The 12,645-nt window shown below is 34.0% G+C and overlaps 1 protein-coding gene across 1 annotated transcript; it reads left to right on the forward strand.

The window, feature by feature from the left end:
- Positions 1-2,829: 2,829 nt before the first annotated feature.
- LOC107190875 (ecdysteroid-regulated 16 kDa protein-like) lies at positions 2,830-11,247 on the forward strand. Its single transcript, XM_015579762.1, has 3 exons — positions 2,830-2,932; positions 7,254-7,379; positions 11,054-11,247. Exons 1-3 carry the CDS (start codon positions 2,833-2,835, stop codon positions 11,245-11,247), a joined length of 420 nt encoding a protein of 139 aa, XP_015435248.1. The 5' UTR covers positions 2,830-2,832.
- The last annotated feature ends 1,398 nt before the right edge of the window (positions 11,248-12,645 follow it).

A 12,645-nucleotide genomic window follows, 5' to 3' on the forward strand; every position in this document is an offset into this window, starting at 1 on the left:
TGTTTGCTTTATCGCGTGGTGTAATTAGATTCTTCTCTACAGTTTTAGTTTTCAAACTAAATGGATACATATTCGCAAAAATTGATGCATTACGGGTATTATTTTCATTTGGATCGTTGTTCAAACGTTTTTATGTTTTTAATGCAAGAATAATATACATGACATTATTTGGAAGAACTATTACTGTTTAAGCATAAAACATCTTCAAATTTGAAATTACATTTTTTCATAATTAAATTTCTAAGGAACTAATGCAGGGGGCGTAAAACGGTTCGCGGATTCGTATTTAGTGCATAAAAGTCTACAAAAGAAGACCAATTAAATATTGGTGGTCCAAATAGGTGTTGAACAGTGTTCTCAATTATTCGAATATCAGCATTTTAATGTGGTACAACCAAACATTAGTTATAGTAGCCTACTACTTTTGTTTATAATTTCGTGAAGCGATAATATGAGGACAAATGTCATCATAAACATTATTATAGAAATATTCGTGACAGCTTCGTATAGAATTATATTTTTCGATGATTTAAGTTAATGTAGAAACCCTAGTAGCACAAAATATTGAATACATATTCATACAAAATTAAAAAGAGATTCAATCTCATTTTAATATTTAAATATCCATACAATATGTATTTAATATTACGAAAAAAATATTTTTTTCTCAATATAAAATAAATATGTATTTAATATTTGAAACAAAATATTTTTTCCCAATATAAAATAAATATGTATTTAATATTGGAAACAAAATTTTTTTCCAAATATAGAATACCAATAAAAAAATCATTTACAACATTACGCATAAAATACTTACGAACGAAGTGGCTACTTTTTACTCCGCGCATGGGAGAAAGAACAAATTATGTTTCATCAATTTAAAATTATACGATTCCATAACTAGTAAGTACTTATCGTTTTTACGTTTCCTCATAATACATATGTAATACATAATTTATTTTATTATTCATTTCACAGTAGCAACAAGAAAGAGGACAACATGCATTACGGAGATTGAGATCAAACAGTGTATAGCACTATTTTTGACAACAGCCCAATCTAGAATTTAAAACCATTTTGATTAAATTTATGATTAAAAATTTTTACTAAATACAATATTTTGATTAAATACATAGTTAACTATATGAATATATTTTTTTATGTGTGTCGAATGAAATGTTTGTTTTTATTTAAATAATATTTTCCTAGATTTATGCATAATAAAAGTATTTGTTTTTAAATATGTATTTTTGTTCTCCTTTTGTTAGCAATACCACACTTGGTTAAAAAAAAAACTAATTTTATTTTCAGCCAAAAAAATTATTTTTCTAACAAAATTTTCTTTGGTATTTCTTCCAATTGATTCTCTCTTGTTTGTCATAGTTTACTTATGTAGTAAAATGTATTTAAATTTGGTTTACCTGAGTCATTATGTCGCGAACCATATATATAGATTGAAAAATGATCTTTGTAACAGAAGGTCTACACGGCTCATTCAGGAAGCAGCTTGTCCTTTTTTTTCTCAGGCCCACATAGTCCATTGTATATAGTTTAGGCGTAAGTACCTTTTGTATTTGTCCATAGTTTGTAAGTCTTTTAGCTTTAGTATTTTTTTTGAGACTGGCTCATGGGTTTTTAAAAAAAAGACATGTTTTTTTCCCCACGTTACCATACCAAAGCGCAGCGTAAACAGTTGCTATTATACTCTGTTATGTATTGTGAAAGATTTATTTTATAGTTAACTACGACGAAGATATTTATTTATAAGTTTTGCCTGCGCGCAAACAAATAGATAATGATTTATTTTATACTGTAAGGCATCTTTTTTTACGTGTTTTTGCTGTTCTATATATTTTTATATTGTACTGACATCTGCAATAAACATTGTTTTTAAAAAAAAGCAGCTTGTCCAGTAATCCATAAGTCACGAGTTCGAATCGCCACAGGTAGTGAAAAATTTCCGTAGTCAGAAGAAAGTGTTTAATAGAGTGGGGGGTGTATAATCACGGACCAGACTATTTTCGGATGCATGAAACGGTGTATGAAATTTATTTTAATTTTTTTTATACATTCTGTAGTATATATGTATGTAGATAAAGCGGGCCGAGCGGTGACTGGATTGTGGGCAGGGGTTGGGGGAGTGAGGCGAGTCAGTCGATGTATGAATGCCACGGGCGGGTAACGTAATAAAGGTTATTAGTTATAAAGGAGTAAAGGATTCATTTATTACACATTCTTTTCAAGCTTTCAATTTACTATTGTCTAAATATTTAACTCATATTTTTTAAATATTTCTTTTATATCCTATGAATATCTAGTTTATATTTTTTAAACATTTATTTTATATTTCCTGTATACAATATTTGGATTCAATATTTATTTCATATTAAAAAGTGTGGCTAAAAAAATATTGTTTCAATATTTTTGTGCTACTAGGGATGCGTCATATTCCGATATCACAACTCACAGATAAAGTAAACTTAAATTATTATCGTTATTAAATTCTACCCATTATATAAAATTCGTATAAACAATTGCTCTTAAAGAATATGTAAATTGTTCTTACAATCTCCATACGACCGTTATGAAGTTGTAATACCTAATCAGTAAATGAATCATCGTCAGAATGGGGTAGCGCAGCTAAACACAGTTAAGAATGATTCCACGAAGAAGATCTATGAAGTGCATACACTTTTCTCGCGTCTAAAATGTAATCTCAATTGACCTATGGCCCCACTCTGGTCACTCCCCTTAACTATCGTTAGGCCTTATGGTCACTCGCTGACAAGAGTTCTCTTTCCTTCACTTCGTAACGAACATCCATCAAGGATGAACCGACATAGTGAACTCGTGTTCGCCTTCCTGGCCGTAGCCATATCCGTGGTCTGCGCGGAATTGGTGCTACCGCGGCAGTGTTCTTACCCGGATCGTGAGTACATATTGATCGATCGATTATTTCAAGTGTTAGAAAAAAAAGGAAGCAACAAATTAATGGACTGACAGTTAGTGAATCAAAGTTCTGTGCCTTTTGTATAATATATCTGATTCAAATGTACATACAGAACTAACAACATTGATTGTTCATAAATTGTTTATCTTGAACAAGAAAATACAATGTCGAGCTCGAGTTTTAGGTCGATTATTACTAAAATTTACCATGTCACTTTCGCTTTTTCTTTGTTACATTGAAAATCCCAAGATGAATTTGACACTTGTATATTGTCTTGGTCAACTTAATACAGAGTTTGATTTCTAATTAAATTTCTTAAATGTTTCTGCGCGCTACAGAATAGAAATAGAATATTTTATATAGTCTAGTTAATTAATCAATTCTGAAGTTCAATACGTTTAGTTACAGAGTGTAATTGGTCAATTCTACGACTTGAAGCCAAAGAGAAATAAAACTCCAAGAATCTATTTAGTTATTTATACGAAAAGTGTGAATACACTTTATGTATTGATAATACTTGTGAAAATATCTAGTACTTCACTATTCTAAATCAATTAGAGACAATGAGAAAAACATTAAAAAGTTCACATATGGTAGTTCCAAAATAAATTTGGTTACTATAATAGATTCGATACTACAAAACCACTTTGGTGGGAACTATTTACGTCTTTAGCAGCTTGTGATAAAGTAAAACAGTTATGATAACAAAATGATAAATTATGTGCATACATGTACATGTGTCATTTAGTCCAATACAAATCTCGTGCAATTTAATCTCCTCTGTAAATACGTTTATTACGACTTTTGTGTAAGAATTTTGGTTATTTTACATTCTCTTGTTTCACTCACAACTATATTTCATTATGAGGTGAATAAAGCGTTCGTACTCGGTGCGCATATCAAAATGTCTTTCAAATGTGAAAGTTAAGAAAAATATAGTTCCAGGAATTTAAAAAAAAATAACAAATTAAATTTAAGTTTACGTATTCATTTCTCGTTCTTCCAAAAAGAAAATTAATACAGAGTACAACCATTTTCTTAGTTACGTAATTTGAAAACAGTCTGGATTACTATTAAATGAGAATACAGGTTCTTATGACAAAATTCGATTAATTCAAGAAAAATTTCAATCTCTTAGAATTAAAATTTTAATTTAGAATCTCTAAATACGTCTAAATTTCGAGGAAACTACGGTTCATGAAATAGATAGACTTATAATGAAGATACATGCAAATCAATTTCAATGTAAACTAGTTAAGTTGAATTCTGTAAAAGTTTTACGCACCAGTATTTAAGGTATGATATTTACAAAAATCGTTTTTATAGTTTCAAATATAGTCATTTTATAGACAGTAAAATATAGTTTCAGTCAAGTAAGTTGTATAGTAGTTTTTTAAAGTTGTATGCCTGCTACTAATATAGAAACATACAATTAATGTTCTGTTGCTTCATGAAACTCTTTTTATGATCTACAATAATTCACAGTGTGCAGTTTATTGTTTTTTTGACGCGTTAAATGTTACTGGCCTCGTTACTAATAATAAGCAAATCTGACCTTTGCTACAGACGAGATTCACTGATCTTGGATAAACATTAAAGCCAGATTCACACTATGTACCAGTCATTGTACGATTAGATCACGTCAAATCGGGCAGCGGTCTTTACCACTCAAAAGTAGAGATGGCGTGAATTGCTACTTGTGAATCACTCGTGATTCGATCACGTTCGTTCCCAATCACGGTGATTTTTCACAGTGATTCGTGATTTCTCGTGATCGTTTCTGATTGGTGGAGAAACCTAACAGTTCTTTACACGCGACACATAATCTGTATATTTTATATTAACGACATCAAAACAAAAATTCGAGTTATATCGTATAAACTGAAGGAATAATTAGAAACAATGAAGAATAATGAATAAATTAATGATTATAAATTATAATCTACATGTTACATAGCAAATCATTCTTTTAGAATTTCTTGTTTTTTCTACTGATTTTTACAAACACGAATAGTAATGTAATTCATCGTAAAATCATATTGAATACGTTTTTCTGTTTAAAGATCAAGGACTTACGATTGCAGTGAACAAATTCACTCAAGATAAAAAAATCGCAATCACGGTCGTGAATGAAGTAAAAATCACGACCGTGATCGTGATTCGACGATCACTGTAATGAATCACCGTTAGTGATTTTGCACGCCATCTCTACTCAGAAGCCACACTGTGTAACTCACGCGTAATCCAATGAGAGATATACAGGGTGTCTCAAAATGATCCCCTCGAATATCTCTGAAATTATTTGTGATACCGGAAAATGTTTCAAACAAAAGTTGAATGGTATCGAGGGGGACATATTTTCATGTCAATTGTTTTTTTATAGGCGGAAATGTAGAGTACATATGAACGTCAACTTAATTTTTCAACGTAGCCACAATTTAATGTTGCATAGTATTCCAAACCTTCTATCCACTTTTTAATTGCATTCGTGAAAACCCATTATGACCCAGAAAAGAAGATGCAGTCCATGGAATATCATGATTACAATTTGTTCTGACACAAGAAACGTAAGCTTCAAATTTATAGTTGTACTATTATGTATTGTGCGCAATTGGATAAAAATGAAGCTAGAATCATTCTTAATAGATGGAATGAAGAAGTGGATAGAACGTTTGGAATAATGTGTAGCACCAACCGGGGACTACACTGAACAACATACGTACCTATAATTATGATGGGAAATAGATTTATAATATTTTTAAATCAGTTTGACTATTTTATCTTGTTTCTGACTTATTTTAAAGGATTACAAATTTTATTTAACGATCAACCCTCGTGTATCACATATGTAAACGCATATTTCCAAAAATTAAAGTGAATAGCAATAAATTTTTGCTGTATAATGTATTTTCTTACAGTTAGCGTAATGAAAGTGCCTTAACAATTACAAAATATTAAATGTGTTAGACCGAGTTAGAGCGCAAGCGACTGTTAAAAAAATCGAAGGTTCAACTTCGTTGTCGCTGCGCTTTTAATAAATTCCCGGATCTAACGTTTTCCCGGACTCAGGAAAATTTAGGATAGTTACGAAAAAGTGACACGTGATTATCCCGCTCAGTGAGAATTTATTATTCGAAAACTACAATGCTCGTTCGGTTGAGCAGATTAGCTTGCTAACCGGCGAAGTTACTTCGTAAGTTCATAACCGCAAAATATAAATTAAGAACGATCTCTCTGATCTAACCGATCTACTGGAGCGATTACAAAAAACTGTTCTAGTCGAAAGATTACAACGAACTGTACTAATCGAATGATTAGAACGAACTGTTACATCGCCGATCGGTTACCGGCCGCTCTCCCTTTCGTAGCAAACTCTCCTGCTCGCACGCATAGCAACACGTACGTGGCTCAGTTTCTGCCGTACAACAGTTACATTATGTTTTCTCCTTGTCGCCTTTGTACGAAGAATCATAATCGACTAACGACTTTGAACGGTAGATACCAGGTGTACCTCCGAAACCGGTAATAATTTGTACCCCGAGTTTCTAACAAAATGTGAATTAAAAATATTTACATATTACCAGGTAACGGATTTTACACATGTACATACCTGTAACGTATGCACGTAAATGTGTAATACATAAAGACAATGTTAACATAATATTGTTTGGTCAGTGCAAACGTTTTGACGGGTTCTTTTCAGACGATACGATCCTTATGTTTTTATAGAAACAATAAACATGTATGTTAATGTATTCTATGTTCATGTTAACGTAAAACAGTAAATTGTTGTAAAAAACACAAACCGACGCGATTGAGTGTTTTACTGCTTAAAATAAAATTGAAGTTGAGGTCTCGAAAAAAATTTGAAAATAGAGGGAATAAGCATTAAAGTAAAAAAAGCAACGTAAAAACCACGTGTTCTCCGTTTGGGGAGGCTATTACGTTAATCCCACTGTGTGGTAAACGAGAAACTTATAATTCAATTATAGAAATTCAATAAATAGTAATAATGTAAAAGTTTGTTTATTAGTATGAAACTTTATGTTGAAAATGTATATGTTATAAAAGAATCATTGTATATTGCATTAAATTACTAGTAAATTATAATTAAAATTATTACTAGTCTACTCTTTTAGAGCAAAACCGATCAAAACTTTGCACAGACGCATTACGTGTAATAACATCTTTCTTGTATTTTTTACTGAATACTAATCTTCAATGAACACAATAAGTTATTCATCTAATTTCCGTTTATGTAAATTAGTCCATTAACATGGAACTACCGTATATTTTTCAGCTAATGCTCCATCAAATTGCACCGTAACTGAAGTCTACATAGATCCGTGTAAAGAAGCTGCAGAGGGAAAACCATGTAAAGTACGGAGAGGAGTAACATCAAATATGACTATCCATTACACCCCTAGTAAGTCCAGTGTTAACAAACATTTTGTATAGTATTACATTACAACTTTGAGAAGAAAACAGATACTAGTCGGATAAACGACTAATACAGTAATCCCGCGTTGAACGCAACACGAAAACGACTCGATGAATCCTACATCGTAATCCCCATCACTGGGAAAGGGGGCCGTGGAATTTGTCAATCGCTTAGTTTTCTGCCCAGCGCGCCGCGGCGGCATCCCTTTCACGAGCCGACGGCTGAATGAGAGAAAATCAAGAAAAGATTACATGCCCGGGCATCGGGTGACAGGATACTAATGTAACGATGAAACTTTTTTATTTTTGGTTCTTTGTTAATGAAACTTTTATTAACATATTGGTGAGATTATTCCGATTTAAACGATACTAAACACGGTATAATTTAAAACATATTTACTTATGTAGAAGGTGTTAACAATTCATATTCTCATATTATTGTCTCTGATAAAGTACAAACATAACAAAATCTTGAATCCTTTGTTTATTGTGTACAAAGGTGTCAGAAAGATTTAAAATGGTACAGTATTGAATGTCGGAAGGAAAAGAAATAAATGCGTACGTAGGTATGCATATACAGTTGCTCACGAAAGGATTCGATCGCACCACCGCTGTCTTTAATCCATCATGTAACAATTTATCCCGTGTCATACTCGGGCAGAGCGTCTAGTTATCGAACTGTTTATTTCGAGTAAACCTCGGAGTTTCAAGAAACGAACTGTGCGTCATGTTTCCCCGTGTGCTATAGCGCTATAGCCAGCCTGTGCATTAACCGAGTCGTCGCTCGCAGTGGAGCCAGAATACGAGATGCGAAGGATAGCGAATGGAAAAGAAAGAGAGGTCTGCGTGTCGGTGACACCAAACTCAGCTACCTCGACTCTAATCTCTTTCTTTTGCATTCGTTGTCCTTCATATTCCGTATTGTGGCTCACCGCGATCGACTGTGCAAGTCGATGCGACACAGGGGATTCAAGTGATGCGACAAGGGTACGAGGCTAGGATTAAGACTCAGAGAGCTGTCGCCGGATCACATTAAAAGAATCACCCCGATTGGCCGAAACGGTACGACAAAGAGCGTACAAAACATACCGAAACCGAGCAAGATAACGCGAGCCGCAGGCGGCCACAAGGGAAAAAGCTTGAAGTTCGGTCGAGCTACTCGAACGAGCTCGGATGACAGATTTATGTTCTCAGGGGAGACCCGAGGCTCTGACACACTGGCAATCAAAGCTCGAAGCTCGAAGCCTCGGCGCATAGAGATGTTATCTGGCCGCTGGCAACCGACCCTCGGGCCCTCGGGTTACAATGTAACACACGGAATATCACCCATGAATAAAAATTTAAACTTTTATTCCTTCCAGTGTACTTTCTTAAAAATGCTTTGAATAAATGTAGGAAATTCTCTTAATGAAAATAAGTCTAAACCCGACATAAATGGGACTATATTTAATAACATAGAATTCGCATCGCGACATAACGTACGAGTAAACATTTAAACTTTTACTCCTTTCAGTGTACTTTCTTAAAAATGTTATGAATAAATGTAGGAGATTCTCTTGATGAAAATAAGTCCAAACCCGACATAAATCGGATTATATATAATTACATAGAATTCGTATTAAGGGAAATGTGGGATAATTCATCAGTTTTGCCTTTTGGATGAAGTAAAGATACCTGTAATTCTTATATTTATATCCCATCATTTCCTTACAGATTCTTAATATTCTTGCAGTATTGTAACCTGCAAACAATCATACTGCTTCATAGCAGCGGTTATTACATTCGAACAAAACTCCAATTTAGCCATTCAATTTTCCGTATGTCTTTTCTCCATTTGACTTGAATTGTGTATCTTTTTAATCTTTTCGACACCCTTGTACAATAAACGTAGGTTCCAACATTTGGTCGGCAGCCGGTTCCGCTCGCGCAGTACCACCGAGGGGAAGAACAATATCGTCATAAACTTGTACCGTTGGGTGACTCCCGCTACCCGCCACCTTGGCGCGGACATAACATCCTTACATTTTTTTGCAATATTGAAAAGTAAGGTACAATATTGAAAGACGAAAGCTATAAAAGGAAATGAACGTACACATTATTGTAGGAAATTGAATACGAAAAACGTAGTGCTGACAGAATGTAATAACCGCTGCTATTAAATTTAGAGCATGTAGGATTACGAAAACATATTTGTAATTTAAAATTCATTTCTAATAGAACATGGGTTATTTGATTGTACATTTCGAGTTGCAAACCTAACCCAGACCTCTCCTTCTGGAGGGACGCGTGCACGTCGCGATACGAATTCTATGTTATTAAATATAGTCCGATTTATGTCAGGTTTGGACATATTTTTATCAAGAGAATCTCCTACATTTATTCTTAACATTTTTAAGAAAGTATACTGAAAAGAAGTAAAAATTTAAATTTTTATTCATGGGTGATTCATTCCGTGTGTTACATTGTAACCCAAGAATCGGTTGCCGGCGGCCAGATAACATCTCTACGCGCCGAGGCTACGAGCTTCGCGCTTTGAGTGCCAGAGCCTCGGGTCTCCCCTGAAAACATAAATCTGTAAGTTGGGCTCGTTCGAGTAGTTCGAACAAGCTCGAAGTATTAGCTCGTTCGAACAAGCTCGAACACCGAGACTCGGTTACCCATCATTACTCGCAGTCGAGTCGAGTGGAACCAGAAGCTTTCTTTCTGTTTTTCAATCGCTTGTCCTTTTCTACGTTCGGAACTCTACAAAGGCAAGCTGTCGAAACTCGAATTTCGAGCAAATAATTACATTGTAAGGTGCTGAAAACTTTTCCACGTCGTCGTGAATGCAGCGAAGCGGACCCGAGTTTGTTGCGTTCAACGCGGGATTACTGTACATTTATATCGCACCTGCACCTTCTTTGCTCTATTAGTTTGTTAATTCTAAGTTCTCTTAAGACTACAATGTCCGATTTCATTCAATTGTTGAATTTAAATCAATTTTTACAGAATTTTACAACATTAACATAATTGTATAACAATTACATAATATATACGCTATTAAGTTGATATGTCGCAACATATGAAACCATTGTATGCGTTTTAATTGTTACTTAAAATTGTGTACTAAAACTACATACATATACTTATATACTTGTTGGATCTTTTACTCTTTATTCCGTTTTCAATATGGCGCTTTCTGTAATAACGCAATATCCCAAATGTTTACCAAGTTTATTAATAATTTCCAAGAATATAAAACATTTATAGCAGATTACCCAATGATACATTTGATAATCGCTACATGGAAAAAAAATTAACAAAAATAACGCCATTCTTTTCGTAAACAAGTCATTAATGTATAATGTTATTGAATCTTTAGATTGAATATTTGTTTATGTAAAAAACCTTGTTAGCTTAAATTGTGACTTCATATATTATGTGATGTTGATTGCATAAAATGATGACTTATACAAATAAAAATATGTTTGTAAAAATTTCTTATATTTAGTAAGAATAATTGCTGTACTAAATTTACATTTCCATGTGCAGATATGTATGTATACAAATATGTTCGTGCACATGTTTTGCATAAATGTAAGAATTCACGTTCTATGCACGCTTAAATTTGTAGTATAAGTTATTGCAACCCTTGAAAATGTGAAAATTACTATGTTCCAGATTTTTCGGCGGACACAATGGTCGGTCGAGTTTTCTGGGCAAGTCAGCTGACGGATATTCCATTTCTGGGAATGTCTTCAGAAGCTTGTTCATCAACGACATGTCCAATCGCAGCGGGACAATCCAATGTTTACCATGCGCAAATACCGATTTTGAAAAAATACCCTGTTGTGAGTAAATTGATGTCAACATAATTTTTTTTGAAAAATGAATTTAGAGGTTTATATGATTATAATGCCTAAAATTAAGTAGCAGCAATGTCCAAGCTAAGTCGTCTACTAATAATAAGTATGCTCCGTTCTTATATAGGGTGTTTCAAAATCGTAGGTATACATATAGTTCGTGGTATTACTGTAGCATCCATTGAAAGAAACGAAAGAAATCTTAAGGTTTCATTACTAATATGTCCGACAATTGAGTGTTTCAGAGATAACTGACGTTTCTATAACGAAACACTACTAACTTTATGTAGTCAATTTTGTACAAATAGAAAATGTATGATGTATTTCTTATTTATTGATAAACATCAGAGCGACAAGAGTATGGTAGACATAACAATGTAATGTATTTCACACCCGCTTATTCCAATTATTTAAAATTCAATATACAGGATGGGGTAATAACTATTACCACCTCAGATATCTTCGAAACTATAAGGTTCACACAAATATTTGTAGAACCAAAATTGCACAGTACGATGAGAGCCATCTGATGGCGTTAATAGTTCCTTTGCAAGTGGAAGTACTTTGGATATTTGAAGGTCAGCACCACTTTTTTAAATGGATCGGTATGTTTTTGTTTCCGCAAAATGATAGAGGATTTTGAAATGAATTCAACGACCTATTATATAAGGTCATTGAAGGTCACAGAAAGTTGTTACGAGCCAGGGCTAAGCGGCTGCGAAAGCCGAGGAAATGGTGAGTTTGAATTTTAAGAGTTTGTTATGTGTACGAACCTGTGCCTATTTCATCACAAGGAGCTACTAGGATAGATTGTCGTGGTCGAACCTGAGCCTATTTCATCTCAGGGAGCCACTAGGATTGTTAGTATGGGCCTCGTAACTTTAAGAATTCGGTACACTTCGAGCGGTAAAAGTATGCCTTTTTAGGTTCGCTTCTAGCTAGGAATTTAGATATTATTCTAGAGTTGAAATGAACAACGCTGAATTATAAATATATAAATGTATAAAAGTATATTCAAAAAAGCAAAGGTTTGACAAATGTTAATGTAAGTTGCGGTCGCGGAAGCTAATTCCAACGTTCTCGGTTTTCACGCACTGAGAAATGCGGGCGTTTGTTGTACAGAGTTTAGCTTACTTTTAAAAATGCTTGAAAGGGACTTTAATATCCAATCTCACTAACTAGACTTCTGGTATGAGTATTTGGCGGCAAGCTGTTGACTTGAGAATGTGAAAAGGAAAGGGAGAGGGAGCGTTTCGTCCTGGGCCTGCTAGTGGACTCCACTGATGCCAGTGATGCCAGAATCGTGGGTAAACCGCGCAAGCGCTTACCCTCTCCATGCCTCCCGGGGGTATTTTACTCAAGCATATGTAGCCTGTCCGTGTGAGCTCTGCCCCCACTACGTCCTACTCG

This window comes from Dufourea novaeangliae, unplaced genomic scaffold (genome assembly GCF_001272555.1).
Source record: "Dufourea novaeangliae isolate 0120121106 unplaced genomic scaffold, ASM127255v1 scaffold238, whole genome shotgun sequence".
Classification (NCBI taxonomy): Eukaryota; Metazoa; Arthropoda; class Insecta; order Hymenoptera; family Halictidae; genus Dufourea; species Dufourea novaeangliae.

Bases quoted from the DNA above. Each gene is read 5' to 3' on its own strand.
- LOC107190875 (XM_015579762.1), top strand. From the start codon at position 2,833: ATGAACCGACATAGTGAACTCGTGTTCGCCTTCCTGGCCGTAGCCATA. The intron at 2,933-7,253 runs GTGAGTACATAT...TATATTTTTCAG, and splicing joins GCAGTGTTCTTACCCGGATC to CTAATGCTCCATCAAATTGC. The intron at 7,380-11,053 runs GTAAGTCCAGTG...ACTATGTTCCAG, and splicing joins GACTATCCATTACACCCCTA to ATTTTTCGGCGGACACAATG.